This window comes from Salmo trutta, unplaced genomic scaffold, assembly GCF_901001165.1.
Source record: "Salmo trutta unplaced genomic scaffold, fSalTru1.1, whole genome shotgun sequence".
NCBI classification, from domain to species: Eukaryota; Metazoa; Chordata; class Actinopteri; order Salmoniformes; family Salmonidae; genus Salmo; species Salmo trutta.
In genome coordinates this window covers 2120732-2144833 of record NW_021822962.1, presented here as the reverse complement: position 1 = coordinate 2144833, position 24102 = coordinate 2120732, and the positions used below count along the sequence as shown (strand labels likewise).

Here is a 24102-nt window from a genome sequence, read left to right as displayed (position 1 = left end):
TCATTCTAAAGCTTCATTCAGATACAGCAGAGTTCAGCTCCTCTCTCTAGTCTATACCCTCAGATTAACAATAACCTCCCATCAGCTCCTCTCTCTAGTCTATACCCTCAGATTAACAATAACCTCCCATCAGCTCCTCTCTCTAGTCTAAACCCTCAGATTAACAATAACTTCCCATCAGCTCCTCTCTCTAGTCTAAACCCTCAGATTAACAATAACCTCCCATCAGCTCCTCTCGCTAGTCTATACCCTCAGATTAACAATAACCTCCCATCAGCTCCTCTCTCTCTCTAGTCTATACCCTCAGATTAACAATAACCTCCCATCAGCTCCTCTCTCTAGTCTATACCCTCAGATTAACAATAACCTCCCATCAACTCCTCTCTCTCTCTCTAGTCTAAACCCTCAGATTAACTTGTTATGGATAGGGGGCAGTATTTTCACGGCCGGATAAAAAACGTACCCGATTTAATCTGATTATTACTCCTGCCCAGAAACTAGAACATGCATATAATTAGTAGCTTTGGATAGAAAAACACTCCAAAGTTTCTAAAACTGTTTGAATGGTGTCTGTGAGTATAACAGAACTCAAATGGCAGGCCAAAACCTGAGAAGATTCTGTACAGGAAGTACCCTGTCTGACCATTTCTTGGCCTTCTTTGTCATCTCTATCCAAAACAAAGGATCTCTGCTGTAACGTGACATTTTCTAAGGCTCCCATAGGCTCTCAGAAGGCGCCAGAACGTTGAATGATAACTTTGCAGTCTCTGGCTGAAAAACAGTAGCGCATTTGGTAAGTGGTCGATCTGAGAACAATGAGATGGGTGCGCGCATGCACGAGACGACACCATTTTCAACTGAGTCTTTGAACGAAAACAGGGTTTCCCGGTCGGAATATTATCGCTATTTTACGAGAAAAATCGCATAAAAATTGATTTTAAACAGCGTTTGACATGCTTCGAAGTACGGTAATGGAATATTTTGACATTTTTTGTCACAATACGCCTCTGCGCGTCACCCTTCGGATAGTGTCTTGAACGCACAAACAAAACGCCGCTATTTGGATATAACTATGGATTATTTGGAACCAAACCAACATTTGTTATTGAAGTAGAAGTCCTGGGAGTGCATTCTGACGAAGAACAGCAAAGGTAATCCAATTTTTCTTATAGTAAATCTGAGTTCGGTGAGTACCAAACTTGGTGGGTGTCAAATTAGCTAGCCCGTGATGGCGAGCTATCTACTCAGAATATTGCAAAATGTGCTTTCACCGAAAAGCTATTTTAAAATCGGACACCGCGATTGCATAAAGGAGTTCTGTATGTATAATTCTTAAAATAATTATGTTTTTTGTGAACGTTTATCGTGAGTAATTTAGTAAATTCACCGGAAGTGTTCGGTGGGAATGCTAGTTCTGAACGTCACATGCTAATGTGAAAAGCTGGTTTTTGATATAAATATGTACTTGATTGAACAAAACATGTATGTATTGTATAACATAATGTCCTAGGAGTGTCATCTGATGAAGATCATCAAAGGTTAGTGCTGCATTTAGCTGTGATTTTGGTTTTTGTGACATTATATGCTAGCTTGAAAAAATGGGTATCTGATTATTTCTGGCTGGGTACTCTGCTGACATAATCTAATGTTTTGCTTTCGTTGTAAAGCCTTTTTGAAATCGGACAGTTTGTTTAGATAAAGGAGAGTCTTGTCTTTAAAATGGTGTAAAATAGTCATATGTTTGAAAAATGGAAGTTTTCGGATTTTCGAGGAGTTTGTATTTCACGCCACGCCCAATCATTGGATATTGGAGTGGTGTTCCGCTAGCAGAACGTCTAGATGTAAGAGGTTAACAATAACCTCCCATCAGCTCCTCTCTCTAGTCTATACCCTCAGATTAACAATAACCTTCCATCTGTGAATCAAGGCCAGAAACAAAGTCTTTCAGCTGCCTGGGTTTACACATCACTTAACAGCCAGGGCTATAGGAGCCTGTTTAATGGCAAAGTACAACTAAAAACAAATCTTTTTTTAGTTGATATAACCTTTAACTAGGCAAGTCAGTTAAGAACAAATTCTTATTTACCGTGACGGCCTACCCCGGCCAAACCTGGATGACTATAAGCACTATAATGCCATGGTCCGACATGAATAACAGGCATGTTGGTTTCCTTTCAACAGATGACATTGGGCCAGTGCTTAATTTGAGGCGGATCAGGATCCGGCACCTCCTCGTTTTCGACTGTTTTGTTCCGGAACCTATTTGGCCGGATCCGGTACCTCTCCAGGCATGACAAATCATTTTGCAATGTAAACATTCTAATAAAAGCCGATCAAAGTTCATTCGAGTTGCCTCAGTTCATTCTCCTGCCCCCACAAAAAACGTAATGTATAAAAGTAGATTGTAAAGAGTTGATTTGGGTTGGGCCGGTCCGGGTTTATGGTTTGTGCAACATTGTAACCCGTTTGAGACCAACACGTGGCGGCGGCGGTGTGAGAAGCGCTTCATTATGTCTCACATAAATCATTGAAAGTGAATCTCCTTCTAGTTGTCGCTCTCTCTACTCGACATGAGCCTGCAACTCATCTCTCCAGCGTTGCACTTCATCATGTATTTCCTTATAGATCATATCCACGCGAAGGGTTCTGAACGAACTGCAGCACCTCTGATTCATGGAAATACATTTGCCAAAGTTATAGAATTACTGCTGTCTGTTCAGAAAATGTAATGTAATGTTAAATGTAATAATTCAGAATACTACACCAGGACAAAGCATAGAATTTAGACACAGAGGACCAATAGCTGTGGATTGTAGCCTACAGTCAGGAACGCACGGCAAACCTGGCAGTGAAAACACAGCACCCAGACAAAACAGGCCTTTCGCAATATTTCAAATACAATCGCGGGAAAACACAGTTTGGAAAGCAAATGGCTCCTGCTGAAAACAGTCTGTAGGCTACCAACATATTAGATCAACTTCCAAATATTGTTTTACAAAAAGAGAGAGAAGCTTTTGGCACGAGCGCGTCGTCAATCACCAGAGAGTGAGCTGCTCATCAGTGAGTGATTCAGTGAAACTGGGCTCCCGAGTGACGCAGCGGTCTAAGGCACTACATCTCAGTGCAAGCGGCGTCACTACAGTCCCTGGTTCGAATTCAGGCTGTATCACATTCGGTCGTGATTGGGAGTCCCATAGGGCGGCGCACAATTGGTCCAGCGTCGTCCAGGTTTGGCCGGTGTAGACCGTCATTGTAAATAAGAATTTTGTTCTTAACTGACTTGCCTAGTTAAATAAAAGGTTCCATAAAAAAAGGACTATAATTTTCTCCTCCTATTGTAACCTTCAACCTGTCTCCACACACCGAGGCCTGGGCTAGTGATGGATTCAAGACAAGGTGGTTTTTATTGATCTCTGATTCTCCGTTTGTCAGTGTCATAGTAGCCTGCCGTTTCCATCATTTGTGCTGTATAAAAACAAGATTCTGTCAAAGTCTCCAGTCATGTAAAAAGACGTAGAATTTCATGTAATGTGTTTATAAAAGGCCAACATTTTCCCCGGACCCTGGGCTACTAAAAATGGTCCCCATGTGTGCAACGTCTGTAAGTGTCTTTACTCTACTGCTCTATGCCAATACACAAATGCGGTGATGTGCATGCAATGCTTTATTATAAAGGTGAATTTTTCTGCTACCCCAGAACTCCCCAGGTCAGCCCACGCTAATGCTCACTTTTTGTTCCAGCATTTACAAATGAAGACCTGCACTGGGCACTTAAAATGATGACTCTCGTCTAGTGGACATGTGATCAAATAGACCTGGCAGTTTTTGACAGCACAACAACAGTGGAATTGAAGAAGCAGCTTTGTGCATATAGCTAAACCGTCAGGCAGCATCACACCGTAATGAGAACCTCAAGGCGTACAGGAAAATAATCCAACATTACAGATAAGAGGACAATGCTGCTGGAAGATTGTTGTAAAGGCTTTTCTACAGAAGAATGTTGCTGTTGAACTAAATAGAGATATCCACCATAAAACATCATCTGATAGATAGTGTTGTTTTGCCTGGGGCGGTATGATATGATGCTATAATACTGAAACATCCATCTGGACGCAGCACAGTGGTGCATCAAGTGGTGAACCTGTTTTTATATCAGACAATAATTCAGGGATATAAAGTTGGCGGATGGTTGTCTAATTAAGTGGAGTATCAGCCAGGACGAATTACCACAATGTTATTATGTTGTAAAATCCTGAGGTCAATGAGAACGGAAAACATACCTCTTTTTCTTCTTGTAGTTCTCCAGCTGCAGGACCTGGAAGTGTCTGAAGCGCTGCTGCTCACACTGACCACACAGGTTGTCCAGGTACATCAGCCGGCTCTCCAGCTCCTCAAAGTCCGCCTCCAGGTGGGCTGTATGTGGCAGAGGGAACATGTCACATTAGTTATTTTAGTCACCCAGAGTGACCAACAGCAGCTATTAGGGTTAAGTGCCTTGCTCAAGGGCACATCGGCAGATTGAAACCAGCAACCTTTCAGTTAATGGGCCAACGCTTTTTACTGCTAGGCTACCTGATGGAACTATTGTCATGACAACATCATTGTGCTGTGAAGCTTTATCTCATTGTTGTGTCTGTCCATCTGCAGCTGGGAGACTGTTGCCAGTCTGTCCATCTGCTGCTGGGAGACTGTTGCCAGTCTGTCCATCTGCTGCTGGGAGACTGTTGCCAGTCTGTCCATCTGCTGCTGGGAGACTGTTGCCAGAGTCTGTATAACCGCTGCTGGGAGACTGTTGCCAGAGTCTGTATAACCGCTGCTGGGAGACTGTTGCCAGAGTCTGTATAACCGCTGCTGGGAGACTGTTGCCAGAGTCTGTATAACCGCTGCTGGGAACCTGTTGCCAGAGTCTGTATAACCGCTGCTGGGAGACTGTTGCCAGAGTCTGTCCATCTGCTGCTGGGAGACTGTTGCCAGAGTCTGTCCATCTGCTGCTGGGAGACTGTTGCCAGAGTCTGTCCATCTGCTGCTGGGAGACTGTTGCCAGAGTCTGTCCATCTGCTGCTGGGAGACTGTTGCCAGAGTCTGTCCATCTGCTGCTGGGAGACTGTTGCCAGAGTCTGTCCATCTGCTGCTGGGAGACTGTTGCCAGAGTCTGTCCATCTGCTGCTGGGAGACTGTTGCCAGAGTCTGTCCATCTGCTGCTGGGAGACTGTTGCCAGAGTCTGTCCATCTGCTGCTGGGAGACTGTTGCCAGAGTCTGTATAACTGCTGCTGGGAGACTGTTGCCAGAGTCTGTATAACTGCTGCTGGGAGACTGTTGCCAGAGTCTGTATAACTGCTGCTGGGAGACTGTTGCCAGAGTCTGTATAACTGCTGCTGGGAGACTGTTGCCAGAGTCTGTATAACTGCTGCTGGGAGACTGTTGCCAGAGTCTGTATAACTGCTGCTGGGAGACTGTTGCCAGAGTCTGTATAACTGCTGCTGGGAGACTGTTGCCAGAGTCTGTATAACCGCTGCTGGGAGACTGTTGCCAGAGTCTGTATAACTGCTGCTGGAAGACTGTTGCCAGAGTCTGTCCATCTGCTGCTGGAAGACTGTTGCCAGAGTCTGTCCATCTGCTGCTGGGAGACTGTTGCCAGAGTCTGTATAGCCGCTGCTGGGAGACTGTTGCCAGAGTCTGTATAACTGCTGCTGGGAGACTGTTGCCAGAGTCTGTATAACTGCTGCTGGGAGACTGTTGCCAGAGTCTGTATAACTGCTGCTGGGAGACTGTTGCCAGAGTCTGTATAACTGCTGCTGGGAGACTGTTGCCAGAGTCTGTATAACTGCTGCTGGGAGACTGTTGCCAGAGTCTGTATAACTGCTGCTGGGAGACTGTTGCCAGAGTCTGTATAATATTATCATGTGAATAATTCCAATAAAACACAAAAGGAAGGAACTATTATTCACTACACTACTAAAACACAAGTGAACACTGGCATCTGGTGGTCATATAGGGAAACTGTTTGTACTTAGAGCACTATTTATTTATTTATAACATTTTTATTTAACTAAGTTAGTCAGTTAACAAATTCTTATTTACAATGACGGCCTACCCCGGCCAAACCCTCACCTCACCTCACCTTAGACCGCTGCGCCACTCGGGAGCCCAACCACTATCACTGTCCAAAGTCAAAGACAACTAAAAAGGAAACGTGCCATATTTGAGGCATTATCTGGAACTCTATACAGGGCAGGAACAAATCTTACAAATGTAAATATTCCAAATAAAGTTAAAGATCCACTGAATTCTGTTCAACTTCTTTCACCTTCCTAGAACACACGTCTCAGTTTGTTCATACTGGAATTTCCCATGTGCTCGCTAGAATTCACATCATGTGCAACTCATTGGCTGAGACAGGAGACACCCATTCTAGAATGATGGAATGAAAGTCCTCAGAGTTCTAAACAGTCCAACTACTATCTAACACGGATTACAGCACAACCAGCGATGAACAGTGAGTTAAACTAAACTACAAATCTAAGGGTTGTGTACTCTAATGTCCAGATTTTGGGCTTGGCAGTTTTGGGCTCAGGCTTGGAGACATCTGGTGAATCAGCAGGAAATCAATGGCATTAGGACAACACACCCTATGGTCAGTGACCAATCACAGGGTCCACTACAACAGAGACAGATTATTATCCTGATGGATCTCCGTCACTACTGACTATTCAGGGCAGGGGAGGAGTCTCCGTCACTACTGACTATTCAGGGCAGGGGAGGAGTCTCCGTCACTACTGACTATTCAAGACAGGGCAGGGGAGGAGTCTCCGTCACTACTGACTATTCAGGGCAGGGGAGGAGTCTCCGCCACTACTGACTATTCAAGACAGGGCAGGGGAGGAGTCTCCGTCCCTCCTGACTATTCAAGACAGGGCAGGGGAGGAGTCTCCGTCACTACTGACTATTCAGGGCAGGGGAGGAGTCTCCGTCACTACTGACTATTCAAGACAGGGCAGGGGAGGAGTCTCCGTCCCTCCTGACTATTCAAGACAGGGCAGGGGAGGAGTCTCCGTCACTACTGACTATTCAAGACAGGGCAGGGGAGGAGTCTCCGTCACTACTGACTATTCAAGACAGGGCAGGGGAGGAGTCTCCGTCACTACTGACTATTCAAGACAGGGCAGGGGAGGAGTCTCCGCCACTACTGACTATTCAGGGCAGGGGAGGAGTCTCCGTCACTACTGACTATTCAGGGCAGGGGAGGAGTCTCCGTCACTACTGACTATTCAAGACAGGGCAGGGGAGGAGTCTCCGTCACTACTGACTATTCAAGACAGGGCAGGGGAGGAGTCTCCGTCACTACTGACTATTCAGGGCAGGGGAGGGGAGGAGTCTCCGTCACTACTGACTATTCAGGGCAGGGGAGGAGTCTCCGTCACTACTGACTATTCAAGACAGGGCAGGGGAGGAGGGTTCCAATTCCATGAACAATGTACAAAACTAGAAACTATTTAGAGAAGACCGATACATACTAGTATAGGCCGATGCATGGAATACTACAGACTGTATCAAAGACTACTCCGTGCTGTATGGTATATGACGTGGAAGAAGTTCGAGCTACCTACGGAGGTGGCTTGGGAATCTGATTCTGAAGTCAGATTTGATGTCAGATCCGTCTCCTGAGACTATAAACGTGTTGTGTTTCAAACTAGCCATGTGTAAAAAAGGCTTCATCTTTTCCCGTTGTCTCTGTTGTTGCCTACCCACCCCTCCTTCACCATGTTGGCACTAGTAGCTGTTAGTACCCCACTGCCAGCTGAAGCTCCACAGGTAACAGGCAGGCCATGCCAGCTGGTGCCCTACAGTATCACCGCTCTCTCAAGGTAAACACAGCTCAGCCCGTCATAAACACCTCTGACCTCAACCTACTCTACACAATGGCAACAAAAGGCCAAATGTAAAAAAAATAAAGAGTGGCATTGACATTCAGTAATTCAGGGAATTGTGACATTTCTCTCAACTATAATATGATCCACTGTTGACTGGTCCTAATGGTTTCCTGGTGCAGTCTATGATACGTAGGCTACGTCCTGTCATTCCACCCTTTTACCCCCCAAGTGTGCACTTGGTGTAAGCATTGTCTGGAGAGTTTCCACCATTGTAAAATCCATGCGAGATAGAGTGTGCAAGTACACACTTGAGCAGAAGAGTGAAGAATCTAAACTCAAGACATAGTGATGGTGCACACTCACCGATGCGATTGGTGCATGTCTCCAGGTCTGTGAGGAAGCCTGGGATCTGCTGTAGTTGTTCTTGTAGTTCCACCACTGCTGCCCTTCTCTTCTCCCAGTGTGCAGACAGCATCACCACCTCTCCATCCACTGTCTGAGAGATAGAGACATACAGAGAGAGAAAAGAGAAGACGAGAGAGAAAAGAGAAGACGAGAGAAAAGAGAAGACGAGAGAAAAGAGAAGACGAGAGAGAGAAAAGAGAAGACGAGAGAGAGAAAAGAGAAGACGAGAGAGAGAAAAGAGAAGACGAGAGAAAAGAGAAGACGAGAGAAAAGAGAAGACGAGAGAGAGAAAAGAGAAGACGAGAGAGAGAAAAGAGAAGACGAGAGAGAGAAAAGAGAAGACGAGAGAAAAGAGAAGACGAGAGAGAGAAAGACAGACGAGAGAAAGATAGACAAGAGAGAGAAGACGAGAGAGAAAGACAGATGAGAGAGAGAAGACGAGAGAGAGCCAAGACAGACGAGAGAGAGAAGATGAGAGAGAGAATGTGAGATGTTCCTATGTATTATTATTCTTGATGCGTAATTCAATGCAAGTCTAATTAATACATTGAGCTACAGTTCATACAAACCTCTCCAGCTTTCGCACAATCTTTAGCTTTTCTGTGGAGAGTCACCCAGGTGTCTTCGTACCTTCGAAACACAAGAAACTAATGAAACAAATAAGGCCTTGTGTTTTCTTCCCTTGACATTATGCTACTGTACATGTATTCAGACCACTGAGTGTTTCAATGTCTGCATCAAAAATGGCACACTATATTGTGCACTAATTTAGACCCTGTGGGGCCTGGTCAAAGTAGTGCCCAATGCTCTCATTTGGACGTATCCAATGAGAGCAACACCTACCGACTGAGCAGTTCTACTCCAGCAGAAAACTGTGTCAGATGTTCATGTCTGTTGAGAGACAGGAAATGAGTCATTAAGGGAAATAGACTATGAAGAGGATATAAGAGAATGAAAGTGGATGTAAATGGATGATTTGACTGGTACTCCTGGGCCGTATTCATAAAGCGTCTGATGATTTGACTGGTACTCCTGGGCCGTATTCATAAAGCGTCTGATGATTTGACTGGTACTCCTGGGCCGTATTCATAAAGCGTCTGATGATTTGACTGGTACTCCTGGGTCGTATTCATAAAGCGCCTTAAAGTGCTGATCTAAGATCAGGTCCTCTCTGTCCATATAGTCTTTATTCATTATGATCTTAAAGGTCAACCTGATATTAGATCATCACTCAGTTACGTTAAAATAAAATAAAGTTTATATTTATTTATCACTCCAACTCTGAGACACCATGGATACATGCCTGCCTTACCTCTGTTTCTGCTTTACTTTGGCCTCTTTTGATTTATCACTCAGAGTCTTTATCCTGAAGGGAAATTATAAAGATGTGAGCAGGTAAAACAAGATGTATATGGGTCAGCTGTCACAGCAATGCAAATATTAATTGGATGGGTAGACACTGTTTCCTAAATGGCACCCTATTCCCTATATAGTGCACTAATTTATATCAGAACCCAAAGTAGTGCACTATATAGGGAATAGAGACGTTTTCTGCTTCCGGCATCAGGTTCCAGTCCAGAATGTCCTGTCTCGCTCACTTCCATCACATGATGGGCAGCTGAATGTAATCAACTTAGCTAGCTGTAGTTAGCTAACTGTATCAATAAGCTTTGGCAGCATCTAAATGAATGGTGTTCATTTACTGCCAGCCTGGTAGTGTGTTGACAGTGTTTTGTGTTTAGTATTACCTAGCTACGAAAAACTTGTTCGATGGTTTCGTCCCACACGGTTATATCCAGCTAGATAGCCTTTCAGCCATGCTGGCAAAGAGGGAGAAACTAGCTAGCTAATTAACGTAATGGTTTTTTAAATTGCTAATACAGCAATGTCAGAACAGGCAGGGTCACAAGACATAGGGCCATGAATGAAGCATTAGCTATAAAAGTAGCTTTAATACAAACCCCGTTGTGAAATCTTGCTGCACCGTCTGCAACCTCTCTTTGAAATTCTCAAACATCTTCCTGGTTTCTTCCAAGCTGCAAATACGTTGTTTTGTCGTCGCATTAACTGTATTAGTTAGCTTCTTTGTGAATATTCCTCAAGTGCCATGTCAAGCTACGGGTCAATGTTCAGACTGTATACTTCTATAAGTAGCTAAAGTCTGATAGATGGCTGTTGTTTGGTCTTTGCTCAGCTGTTTTCCAGACGCAGTGGGGTTGTTGAGGTGAATCAGGGTTGTTGCGCTGAATCAGGGTTGTTGAGGTGAATCAGGGTTGCGCAGCTATGCGCACGCCACATTCTTCCACATAGAACACAGGAAGCCATTCATTAGGTACAGCAAAATGTTACAAAAACTAATTTCACAATATTTTGAGGATAAAATTATTGTGAGTTTACATGAATATTTGTGTGTGTAGCATAGCTTCTAAAAACGGTTTTGTATGAATGAAAGGTAACATGGTTAGAATGAACAACCCGGTAGGTGGCGACACAAACCGTGTTTACGTCTGTGTGTTTGACCTGATTGGTTGTTGAGAAGTTTGTTGAATGAAGGGGACGGTGCTTCACCCTCCGAGACTATAAAACCCCACCGTTGTATTTTTGGACACGGCCTGATCGGTCCATGGCCTGTAAAGTTTGAATGTTTGGGTTTATTGTGAGGTGTAAGTGCATCGATAGATTGAACTATTATAGGACAACTATTGCAAACATACAGAGGAACAAAAATGCTTTGCCATATAACGCGACCGGACTCGGTGGTGATGGAGGTGGATGTTGATCAGAAGGCTAATGGAGAGGACTGTTTACACAAGGTACCGTTACAGTTATTATCATTCAAATTTATCCATGTTGTTAGTGTCTGTGTGTTGGGGTTGCAAATTAATGCAGTTTTAATCATTTTGAATTCTGTAAATATTTGGAGAACTTGAATAAAAATGTAACTTGCACACTTGTAACAATGTAACAACAGCGTAGTACATGGAACGTTGTATTTAACTACCAGTCTTGATGGGGCATTGACTTCTTTAGTGAAGTGGTTTGTTCTATTGTTTTGACTCACAGGTCTGTCGGAAACTGGGAATAATAGAGGTGGATTACTTTGGGCTTCAGTTCTGTGGAAGCAAAGGGGAGAGTTTGTGGTTGAATCTGAGGAACAGGATCTCACAACAGATGGATAACCTGGCTCCCTGCAGACTGAAGCTCAGAGTCAAGTTCTTTGTGGAACCCCATCTGACCCTGCAAGAACAGACAAGGTATGTTTATTGTACACCTTGTAGGGGGCCTATTTGGAGTAAAGCACTCTGCCTATTGTAGCTAATGGTACTGCAAACATTAGATGTAATGTATTTTCTTTTTAAATGCAATAAGATTAACAAATGTAGTGACAGAACAGAATGGATCAGATACAATTGAGTTAAAACCCACCCTATCAATCATTAAAACCCTGCTATTTCAGTCAACCTGTAATCTTTCAGCCCATAGTCCTCATTTAGGATCAATAGATAATGTGACCTACTGGCTTCTCTCTCCATCAGGGGGAAGTTTGACCTCCCGTATGCAAACAGTGTCTGGTGACTCGTCAGCAGCGAGTTAGTTACCGTGCATGCCAGTGTGTCCAGCAGGTTCTATCCCTAACCGACATGTCAATGTGCTCTATGGGCGTTGTAACAGTGTATAACATGACTCTGGGTGAATCCCAAATGGCACCCTATTCTCTTTATAGTGCACTACGTTCCTATGGGTGCAGTAGGGTCGTGTCCCAATTTCTCTACCCTTAAAAAGATTCACAAAAGCTCAGACGAAGGCCGTGAGGCGGATACGTAAGCTTATTAAATATCAGTGATACTATCAAGAGCAGTGTGCGGTTTCCTTTTTCCTTCATCTTGTTCAGCTGTTACCATGCACCTGCAAATAAGATGGCTCAGATGTGCGAGTGTCTTTTGAATTTTCTACCCTTATCCCCAAATGTGCACTTTGCACACTCCACTGTGCTGAGTGCTTATTGTTTTTTGAGGCCTGTTTAAAAAAATACATGTAATCACGGTTTGGATGATTTGGGATGAATGCTGTAACACAGAATAAAACAATGAATTAAAGTCCCATGATGCTAGTGACTGCCCATTACTGCTGATCACTTATTAACCATCACTTATTCATGTTACTTTACTTTAATCAAATATTTCAGTTGTGTTTATTACATTTGTTTTATTTGATTACTTTATTATTTAATTCCAAGTCATCGTCTCATCTCTACAGAGCTCCTCCCTATGCTTTCTAACAAAATTACTATTTCAGTAGTTCTTCAAAGTAAGTAAGGCATACTGCAACAGCTGCTCTCTATATCCCCTCAAGACAACGCATTCTTTTGCCTCTTCTGTAGCAGGTGTAAAAAAAAAACACACAAAAAACACACATACTGGACAAGTAGATGCTCAATGGATTATAGTCATTGTAGCTAATTACCACATTTTGATGCGCTAAACTATGTAGAATATTGGCCTGTTGGAAACTACAACTCCCTACCACATCGCACAGTTCAGTCTGGATCTGATATATCTCTAGAGAAACTACAACTCCCTACCACATCGCACAGTTCAGTCTGGATCTGATATATCTCTAGAGAAACTACAACTCCCTACCACATCGCACAGTTCAGTCTGGATCTGATATATCTCTAGAGAAACTATAACTCCCTACCACATCGCACAGTTCAGTCTGGATCTGATATATCTCTAGAGAAACTACAACTCCCTACCACATCGCACAGTTCAGTCTGGATCTGATATATCTCTAGAGAAACTACAACTCCCTACCACATCGCACAGTTCAGTCTGGATCTGATATATCTCTAGAGAAACTACAACTCCCTACCACATCGCACAGTTCAGTCTGGATCTGATATATCTCTAGAGAAACTACAACTCCCTACCACATCGCACAGTTCAGTCTGGATCTGATATATCTCTAGAGAAACTGTGGAATATGCATATTGAGCTCACAAAAATAAAAAATGGAATTCAAATAACCTACAGTAAAATACCTGCCAGCAAGCAAGGGTACCTACAGTACTATGCCAGGGTACCTACAGTACTATGCCAGGGTACCTACAGTACTATACCAGGGTACCTACAGTACTATACCAGCCAGGATATCTACAGTACTATACCAGCCAGCCAGGGTACCTATAGTACTATACCAGCCAGCCAGGGTACCTACAGAACTATGCCAGCCAGCCAGGGTACCTACAGAACTATGCCAGCCAGCCAGTGTACCTACAGTACTATACCTGCCAGCAAGCCAGGGTACCTACAGTACTATACCAGGGTACCTACAGTACTATGCCAGCCAGGGTACCTACAGTACTATACCTGCCAGCCAGGGTACCTACAGTACTATGCCTGTCAGCAAGCCAGGGTACCTACAGTACTATACCAGCCAGCCAGGGTACCTATAGTACTATACCAGCCAGCCAGGGTACCTACAGTACTATACCAGCCAGCCAGGGTACCTACAATGCTATGCCTGCCAGCCAGGGTACCTACAGTACTATGCCAGCCAGCCAGGGTACCTACAGTACTATACCAGCCAGCCAGCCAGGGTACCTATAGTACTATACCAGCCAGCCAGCCAGGGTACCTACAGTACTATACCAGCCAGCCAGCCAGCCAGGGTACCTACAGTACTATACCAGCCAGCCAGGGTACCTATAGTACTATACCAGCCAGCTAGGGTACCTACAGTACTATACCAGCCAGCCAGGGTACCTATAGTACTATACCAGCCATCCAGGGTACCTACAGTACTATGCCAGCCAGCCAGGGTACCTACAGTACTATGCCAGCCAGCCAGGGTACCTACAGTACTATACCAGCCAGCCAAGGTACCTATAGTACTATACCAGCCAGCCAGGGTACCTACAGTACTATACCAGCCAGCCAGGGTACCTACAGTACTATACCAGCCAGCCAGGGTACCTACAGTACTATGCCAGCCAGCCAGGGTACCTACAGTACTATACCAGCCAGCCAGGGTACCTACAGTACTATACCAGCCAGCCAGGGTACCTACAGTACTATACCAGCCAGCCAGGGTACCTACAGTACTATACCAGCCAGGTTACCTACAGTACTATACCAGCCAGCCAGGTTACCTACAGTACTATACCTGCCAGCCAGGTTACCTACAGTACTATACCTGCCAGCCAGGTTACCTACAGTACTATACCTGCCAGCCAGGTTACCTACAATACTATGCCTGCCAGCCAGGTTACCTACAGTACTATGCCTGCCAGCCAGCCAGGGTACCTACAGTACTATGCCTGCCAGCCAGCCAGGGTACCTACAGTACTATGCCTGCCAGCCAGCCAGGTTACCTACAGTACTATACCTGCCAGCCAGGTTACCTACAGTACTATACCTGCCAGCCAGGTTACCTACAGTACTATGCCTGCCAGCCAGCCAGGGTACCTACAGTACTATACCAGCCAGCCAGGGTACCTACAGTACTATACCAGCCAGCCAGGGTACCTACAGTACTATACCAGCCAGCCAGGGTACCTACAGTACTATGCCAGCCAGCCAGGGTACCTACAGTACTATACCAGCCAGGTTACCTACAGTACTATACCAGCCAGCCAGGGTACCTACAGTACTATACCAGCCAGGGTACCTACAGTACTATGCCTGCCAGCCAGGGTACCTACAGTACTATACCAGCCAGCCAGGGTACCTACAGTACTATACCAGCCAGGGTACCTACAGTACTATACCTGCCAGCCAGGTTACCTACAGTACTATACCAGCCAGCCAGGGTACCTACAGTACTATGCCAGCCAGCCAGGGTACCTACAGTACTATGCCAGCCAGCCAGGGTACCTACAGTACTATGCCAGCCAGCCAGGGTACCTACAGTACTATACCAGCCAGCCAAGGTACCTATAGTACTATACCAGCCAGCCAGGGTACCTACAGTACTATACCAGCCAGCCAGGGTACCTACAGTACTATACCAGCCAGCCAGGGTACCTACAGTACTATGCCAGCCAGCCAGGGTACCTACAGTACTATACCAGCCAGCCAGGGTACCTACAGTACTATACCAGCCAGCCAGGGTACCTACAGTACTATACCAGCCAGCCAGGGTACCTACAGTACTATACCAGCCAGGTTACCTACAGTACTATACCAGCCAGCCAGGTTACCTACAGTACTATACCTGCCAGCCAGGTTACCTACAGTACTATACCTGCCAGCCAGGTTACCTACAGTACTATACCTGCCAGCCAGGTTACCTACAATACTATGCCTGCCAGCCAGGTTACCTACAGTACTATGCCTGCCAGCCAGCCAGGGTACCTACAGTACTATGCCTGCCAGCCAGCCAGGGTACCTACAGTACTATGCCTGCCAGCCAGCCAGGTTACCTACAGTACTATACCTGCCAGCCAGGTTACCTACAGTACTATACCTGCCAGCCAGGTTACCTACAGTACTATGCCTGCCAGCCAGCCAGGGTACCTACAGTACTATACCAGCCAGCCAGGGTACCTACAGTACTATACCAGCCAGCCAGGGTACCTACAGTACTATACCAGCCAGCCAGGGTACCTACAGTACTATGCCAGCCAGCCAGGGTACCTACAGTACTATACCAGCCAGGTTACCTACAGTACTATACCAGCCAGCCAGGGTACCTACAGTACTATACCAGCCAGGGTACCTACAGTACTATGCCTGCCAGCCAGGGTACCTACAGTACTATACCAGCCAGCCAGGGTACCTACAGTACTATACCAGCCAGGGTACCTACAGTACTATACCTGCCAGCCAGGTTACCTACAGTACTATACCAGCCAGCCAGGGTACCTACAGTACTATACCAGCCAGCCAGGGTACCTACAGTACTATACCAGCCAGCCAGGGTACCTACAGTACTATGCCAGCCAGCCAGGGTACCTACAGTACTATACCAGCCAGGTTACCTACAGTACTATACCAGCCAGCCAGGGTACCTACAGTACTATACCAGCCAGGGTACCTACAGTACTATGCCTGCCAGCCAGGGTACCTACAGTACTATACCAGCCAGCCAGGGTACCTACAGTACTATACCAGCCAGGGTACCTACAGTACTATACCTGCCAGCCAGGTTACCTACAGTACTATACCAGCCAGCCAGGGTACCTACAGTACTATGCCAGCCAGGGTACCTACAGTACTATGCCTGCCAGCCAGGGTACCTACAGTACTATGCCAGCCAGCCAGGGTACCTACAGTACTATGCCAGCCAGCCAGGGTACCTACAGTACTATACCAGCCAGCCAAGGTACCTATAGTACTATACCAGCCAGCCAGGGTACCTACAGTACTATACCAGCCAGCCAGGGTACCTACAGTACTATACCAGCCAGCCAGGGTACCTACAGTACTATGCCAGCCAGCCAGGGTACCTACAGTACTATACCAGCCAGCCAGGGTACCTACAGTACTATACCAGCCAGCCAGGGTACCTACAGTACTATACCAGCCAGCCAGGGTACCTACAGTACTATACCAGCCAGGTTACCTACAGTACTATACCAGCCAGCCAGGTTACCTACAGTACTATACCTGCCAGCCAGGTTACCTACAGTACTATACCTGCCAGCCAGGTTACCTACAGTACTATACCTGCCAGCCAGGTTACCTACAATACTATGCCTGCCAGCCAGGTTACCTACAGTACTATGCCTGCCAGCCAGCCAGGGTACCTACAGTACTATGCCTGCCAGCCAGCCAGGGTACCTACAGTACTATGCCTGCCAGCCAGCCAGGTTACCTACAGTACTATACCTGCCAGCCAGGTTACCTACAGTACTATACCTGCCAGCCAGGTTACCTACAGTACTATGCCTGCCAGCCAGCCAGGGTACCTACAGTACTATACCAGCCAGCCAGGGTACCTACAGTACTATACCAGCCAGCCAGGGTACCTACAGTACTATACCAGCCAGCCAGGGTACCTACAGTACTATGCCAGCCAGCCAGGGTACCTTCAGTACTATACCAGCCAGGTTACCTACAGTACTATACCAGCCAGCCAGGGTACCTACAGTACTATACCAGCCAGGGTACCTACAGTACTATGCCTGCCAGCCAGGGTACCTACAGTACTATACCAGCCAGCCAGGGTACCTACAGTACTATACCAGCCAGGGTACCTACAGTACTATACCTGCCAGCCAGGTTACCTACAGTACTATACCAGCCAGCCAGGGTACCTACAGTACTATACCAGCCAGGGTACCTACAGTACTATGCCAGCCAGGGTACCTACAGTACTATGCCTGCCAGCCAGGGTACCTACAGTACTATACCAGCCAGCCAGGGTACCTACAGTACTATACCAGCCAGGGTACCTACAGTACTATACCTGCCAGCCAGGTTACCTACAGTACTATACCAGCCAGGGTACCTACAGTACTATGCCTGCCAGCCAGGGTACCTACAGTACTATACCAGCCAGCCAGGGTACCTACAGTACTATACCAGCCAGGGTACCTACAGTACTATGCCTGCCAGCCAGGGTACCTACAGTACTATACCAGCCAGCCAGGGTACCTACAGTACTATACCAGCCAGGGTACCTACAGTACTATACCTGCCAGCCAGGTTACCTACAATACTATGCCTGCCAGCCAGGTTACCTACAGTACTATGCCTGCCAGCCAGCCAGGGTACCTACAGTACTATTCCTGCCAGCCAGCCAGGGTACCTACAGTACTATGCCTGCCAGCCAGCCAGGGTACCTACAGTACTATACCAGCCAGCCAGGGTACCTACAGTACTATACCAGCCAGCCAGGGTACCTACAGTACTATGCCAGCCAGCCAGGGTACCTACAGTACTATACCAGCCAGCCAGGGTACCTACAGTACTATACCAGCCAGCCAGGGTACCTACAGTACTATACCAGCCAGCCAGGGTACCTACAGTACTATACCAGCCAACCAGGGTACCTACAGTACTATGCCAGCCAGCCAGGGTACCTACAGTACTATACCAGCCAGGTTACCTACAGTACTATACCAGCCAGCCAGGGTACCTACAGTACTATACCAGCCAGGGTACCTACAGTACTATGCCTGCCAGCCAGGGTACCTACAGTACTATACCAGCCAGCCAGGGTACCTACAGTACTATACCAGCCAGCCAGGGTACCTACAGTACTATACCAGCCAGCCAGGGTACCTACAGTACTATGCCAGCCAGCCAGGGTACCTACAGTACTATACCAGCCAGCCAGGGTACCTACAGTACTATACCAGCCAGCCAGGGTACCTACAGTACTATACCAGCCAGCCAGGGTACCTACAGTACTATACCAGCCAACCAGGGTACCTACAGTACTATGCCAGCCAGCCAGGGTACCTACAGTACTATACCAGCCAGGTTACCTACAGTACTATACCAGCCAGCCAGGGTACCTACAGTACTATACCAGCCAGGGTACCTACAGTACTATGCCTGCCAGCCAGGGTACCTACAGTACTATACCAGCCAGCCAGGGTACCTACAGTACTATACCAGCCAGCCAGGGTACCTACAGTACTATACCAGCCAGCCAGGGTACCTACAATGCTATGCCTGCCAGCCAGAGTAATACTAGAGCCTAGTGTATTTTCTTCAATAACAAAATGATTTCCCCAAAAAAAGTAGCCTACTACTAGGGCATAGCTTCAAATGACATGTTAACCCGGACATGTCAAACCAGTTTGGTTTGCCCTGGGTGACCTTGACACCGTGAATCGACTGACAAGATTCAGACCACTGTGCCATGAAGGGGAGTGGCCTGACTACCATCCACGTCGCTCTGGCCAAACACCATGCCCACTATTGTTTCTTCAATGTGTGGAGCGATCGATAGAGCAGCAGAGTTACATTCAGGATGAGTCCTCAGGCTAGTTCAGGAGCCTACTGTATGTGACTTTTATTCAGGATGAGTCCTCAGGCTAGTTCAGGAGCCTACTGTATGTGACTTTTAGTAGGGTTGCATATTTTGGTGTGTGTGTGTTCCCAAACAAGGACCAATTGTGCTCTGAGGCGGCTGATGTTGGTGGGATTTGGAGGATGATGGAGGCAACAGGGGAAAGGGCCTCAGATACACAAAGTCCCATTGCATCAGCCACCTGGTGGAAATGTTGGCACGACTGCCATATTGCATCTCCATCCCAAAGCCTTGGTAGTCTGGTGAAGTACACTTCCAAGCAAGGGCTTTGGGATGGAGATGCAATATGGCAATCGTGCCAACATTTCCACCAGGTGGCTGATGCAATGGGACTTTGTGTATCTGAGGCCCTTTCCCCTGTTCAGAACTGCAGTTTCCTCTGCTTGGAGCACAGTGAAGTGGGCAGGGCAGTATAGATTTCTTCTCTTACATCTGCAAGCAGAGTCTGAACATCAGACAGGATGGCATTGTCTCCCTCAATCCGTGCAATGGCTACTGCTATAGGTTTCAGGCTGCTTACCACTCTCTCCCAAAATACATCATCCAGGAGGATCCTCTTGATGGGGCTGTCCATATAGGCAGATTGTGATATGGCCATTTCTTGGAGAGACTCCTTCCCCTCCAGGAGACTGTCAAACATGACACCACCACCCCAATGGGTGTTGCTGGGCAGCTTCAATGTGGTGCTCCTATTCTTCTCACTTTGCTTGGTGAGGTAGATTGCTGCTATAACTTGATGACCCTTCACATACCTAACCATTTCCTTGTAGAGTGTATCCATTGTTTTCAGTGCTATGATGTCCTTGAGGAGCAGATTCAATTCATGAGCAGCACAGCCAGTGGGTGTGATGTGAGGGTAGGACTCCTCCACTTTAAACCAAGATGTTTGCAGCATTGTCTGTCACCAGTGCAAATACCTTCTGTGGTCCAAGGTCATTGATGGCTGCCTTCAGCTCATCTGAAATGTAGAGACCGGTGTGTCTGTTGTTCCTTGTGTCTGTGCTCTTGTAGAATACTGGTTGAGGGGTGGAGCTGATGTAGTTCATTATTTCTTGGCCACAAACATTCAACCACCCATCAGAGATGATTGTAATAGTCTGCTTTCTCTATGATTTGCTTGACCTTCACTTGAACTATGTTGAACTCTGCATCTGCAGGGTTACTTTAACACACTGAGCTGTTGCTACAGGAGGATCCTGCAGTCAGTCAGAGGGTTACTTTAACACACTGAGCTGTTGCTACAAGAGGATCCTGCAGTCAGTCAGAGGGTTACTTTAACACACTGAGCTGTTGCTACAGGAGGATCCTGCAGTCAGTCAGAGGGTTACTTTAACACACTGAGCTGTTGCTACAGGAGTATACTTGGACAGAATGACAGTGTTGAATTAAGTCTTAAATTCCACACTGACAGCCCATATGTAGGCTAACTATACTGAACAAATATCAACGCAGCATGAAATAAAAGATCCTATACATTTTCCATACCGACAAAAAAACGTATTTGTTTCAAATTTTGTGCAGAAATTTGTATACATCCCTCTCAGTGAGCATTTCTCCTTTGCCAAGATAATCCATCCACCTGACAGGTGTGGCATATCAAGAAGCTGATTAAATGGCATGATCATTACATAAGTGCACCATGTGCTGGGGACAATAAAAAGCCACTCTAAAATGTGCAGTTCTGTTACACAACACAATGCCATGTCTCAAGTTGAGGGAGTGCGCAATTGGCATGCTGACTGCAGGAATGTCCACCAGAGCTGTTGCCAGAGAATTGAATGTTAATTTCTCTACCACAAGCCTTCTGCAATGTTGTTTTAGAGAATTTATCAGTACAATCTACTGGCCTCACAACCTCAGACCTTGTGTAACACGCCAGTCCAGGACCACATCTGGCTTCTTCAACTGCGGGATTGTCTGAGACCAGCCACCCGGACAGCTGATGAAACTGCAGAGTATTTCTGTCTTCAATAAAGCCTTTTTGTGGGGAAAAACTTATACTGATTGGCTGGGCCAGGCTCCCCAGAGGGTGGGCCTATGCCTTCACAGTCCCATCCATGGCTGCTCCCCTGCCCAGTCATGTGAAATCCATAGATTAGGACCTCATGAATTCATTTCAATTGACTGATTGCCTTATATGAACTGTAACAAGGTCAAATTGTTGAAACTGTTGTGTTTTTAATTTTGTTCAGTATAGTTTGGTCTTGAGAAGAGACAGTATATACAGTAGGCTAGCCCTGTAGTAATAACACAGCTGACACGAGGCCTGTAGTAATAACACAGCGGACACGAGGCCTGTAGTAATAACACAGCGGACACGAGGCCTGTAGTAATAACACAGCGGACACGAGGCCTGTAGTAATAACACAGCTGACACGAGGCCTGTAGTAATAACACAGCTGACACGAGGCCTGTACTAATAACACGGCATATCTGAAATGCTGAACTTCAGAAAAGACACACTGCATAACTGACAGGTGTGGGAAAGTATGTCTGAACCCTTAACATAAGCAGTAAGGACAACTTCTCTGGCTAAACAAAGGATTGAGAAAGTCAATTTAAAGGCAAATGACAAATGCTCTTAATCCTATGTCATGGTGTAGCCTAAATCCTGTAATCTACGTGGACATTCATAGCATTTCTTAATGTACAGTAGGACTACGTAGATTAAATTATTCATTCTCAAAGCCTAACACGGGATAATACGCCTAATGTGAGCATGCAGGCTAATATGCAAGCTAATATACAGTCATGTAGGTGGCAAGATTAGAAAGTGTACATTTTTATAACAAAAAATGCATGTTTTTGTCACATTCACCAGATGGATGCAGTGAAATGTGTTGAGGGTTAAGTGCCTTGCTCAAGCATTCATCAACCGATTTTATTCTTATTTTACCTTGTCTGCTGGATGGGCTAACACGCTATTGGTGTGTTCTCAGCCTTTGCTTGAGTTGGGTTGACACAAGGAAACTCTGCAAACGATGGAACATGAACCATGTATCGCAGATAACAACAAAGTATAGGCTGTCGCACAATAAGTTAAAAATAAACATTTTATGAATATTGTGGTAAATATAGTGCTACTGAATCACTCAGCCTTCAGATGATTCCAAAAGTAAAAGAACACACCTTGGGAATCATGACTCGTAACAACAATGTTTGATTTGTTGAATCAATTCAACAGGAGGCTTATGTAAGTCGTCTCTAAGCACGTGCTCTGCTGGCCCAGAAAGAGTTGGGCAAAAAAGAGAGGGAGAGGCCCTCGGTCTGTCAGCAGTCCACATGCAGCTCCACACTCACTGACAATGAGAGCCATGCATCCTGCAGGCTTAGCATGCACAGTCCCACACATCCAGCCACCCCCTACCTCCTGGCTGGCTGAGAGTGAGAACACACATCCAGCCACCCCCTACCTCCTGGCTGGCTGAGAGTGAGAACACACATCCAGCCACCTCCTACCTCCTGGCTGGCTGAGAGTGAGAACACACATCCAGCCACCCCCTACCTCCTGGCTGGCTGAGAGTGAGAACACACATCCAGCCACCCCCTACCTCCTGGCTGGCTGAGAGTGAGAACACACATCCAGCCACCCCCTACCTCCTGGCTGGCTGAGAGTGAGAACACACATCCAGCCACCCCCTACCTCCTGGCTGGCTGAGAGTGAGAACACACATCCAGCCACCCCCTACCTCCTGGCTGGCTGAGAGTGAGAAGACACGGCACTAGCCATTGTTAATCCAAGCAGGCATCCATCCTGTTGGCTACAGCTGAGAGCCCCACTAGCTAAACACACACACACTGCTTTATCACATTGTGCTGCATACAAGCTGTTTAAATAGGATGTTCTGCTGATATAAACTTGCAGGGCAGAGTTCACATACCAACCGTTCCAGAGAGCATTCAGCACTTCATCTGTGCTACAGCTGAGAGGAACCATGGGAGAATGTGTTGTTGAGAGTTGGTAGTTTCCATTTAAAATTCATAATGAGTAAAACCATTTGTCAAAACAGCTGCTACAGTGTGTTGTCTGTGACAGTCAGTCCTGTACCTACAGTGTCTCTGACAGTCAGTCCTCTACCTACAGTGTCTCTGACAGTCAGTCCTCTACCTACAGTGTCTCTGACAGTCAGTCCTGTACCTACAGTGTCTCTGACAGTCAGTCCTCTACCTACAGTGTCTCTGACAGTCAGTCCTCTACCTACAGTGTCTCTGACAGTCAGTCCTGTACCTACAGTGTCTCTGACAGTCAGTCCTCTACCTACAGTGTCTCTGACAGTCAGTCCTCTACCTACAGTGTCTCTGACAGTCAGTCCTGTACCTACAGTGTCTCTGACAGTCAGTCCTCTACCTACAGTGTCTCTGACAGTCAGTCCTCTACCTACAGTGTCTTGTCTGTGACTGTCAGTCCTGTACCTACAGTGTCTCTGACAGTCAGTCCTCTACCTACAGTGTCTCTGACAGTCAGTCCTGTACCTACAGTGTCTCTGACAGTCAGTCCTCTACCTACAGTGTCTCTGACAGTCAGTCCTGTACCTACAGTGTCTCTGACAGTCAGTCCTCTACCTACAGTGTCTCTGACAGTCAGTCCTCTACCTACAGTGTCTTGTCTGTGACTGTCAGTCCTGTACCTACAGTGTCTCTGACAGTCAGTCCTCTACCTACAGTGTCTCTGACAGTCAGTCCTGTACCTACAGTGTCTCTGACAGTCAGTCCTCTACCTACAGTGTCTCTGACAGTCAGTCCTCTACCTACAGTGTCTCTGACAGTCAGTCCTGTACCTACAGTGTCTCTGACAGTCAGTCCTCTACCTACAGTGTCTCTGACAGTCAGTCCTGTACC

General features: G+C 46.4%; 2 protein-coding genes and 1 long non-coding RNA gene across 3 annotated transcripts in view; 1 reads left to right on the top strand and 2 right to left on the bottom strand.

The window, feature by feature from the left end:
* LOC115187673 (dysbindin-A-like) overlaps window positions 1-10537 on the bottom strand; it is a 30481-nt gene extending 19944 nt beyond the window's left edge. Inside the window, exons 1-6 of the mRNA XM_029746663.1 lie at window positions 10239-10537; window positions 9590-9643; window positions 9121-9168; window positions 8847-8907; window positions 8236-8368; window positions 4281-4413 (exon numbers count right to left, since the gene is read on the bottom strand). Coding sequence (XP_029602523.1) covers window positions 4281-4413; window positions 8236-8368; window positions 8847-8907; window positions 9121-9168; window positions 9590-9643; window positions 10239-10294 — 485 coding nt within the window. The 5' untranslated portion in view covers window positions 10295-10537. The remainder of the gene's footprint in view (window positions 1-4280; window positions 4414-8235; window positions 8369-8846; window positions 8908-9120; window positions 9169-9589; window positions 9644-10238) is intronic.
* LOC115187693 (uncharacterized) lies at window positions 288-2092 on the bottom strand. Its single transcript, XR_003876117.1, has 2 exons — window positions 1861-2092; window positions 288-367 (listed from the first exon to the last, which is right to left on the bottom strand). It is a non-coding gene; the product is annotated as an uncharacterized LOC115187693 (long non-coding RNA).
* Window positions 10538-10822: 285 nt separating the features above from the next.
* LOC115187662 (E3 ubiquitin-protein ligase MYLIP-A) overlaps window positions 10823-24102 on the top strand; it is a 34823-nt gene continuing 21543 nt past the window's right edge. The window contains exons 1-2 of the mRNA XM_029746633.1: window positions 10823-11090; window positions 11341-11531. Coding sequence (XP_029602493.1) covers window positions 11004-11090; window positions 11341-11531 — 278 coding nt within the window. The 5' untranslated portion in view covers window positions 10823-11003. The remainder of the gene's footprint in view (window positions 11091-11340; window positions 11532-24102) is intronic.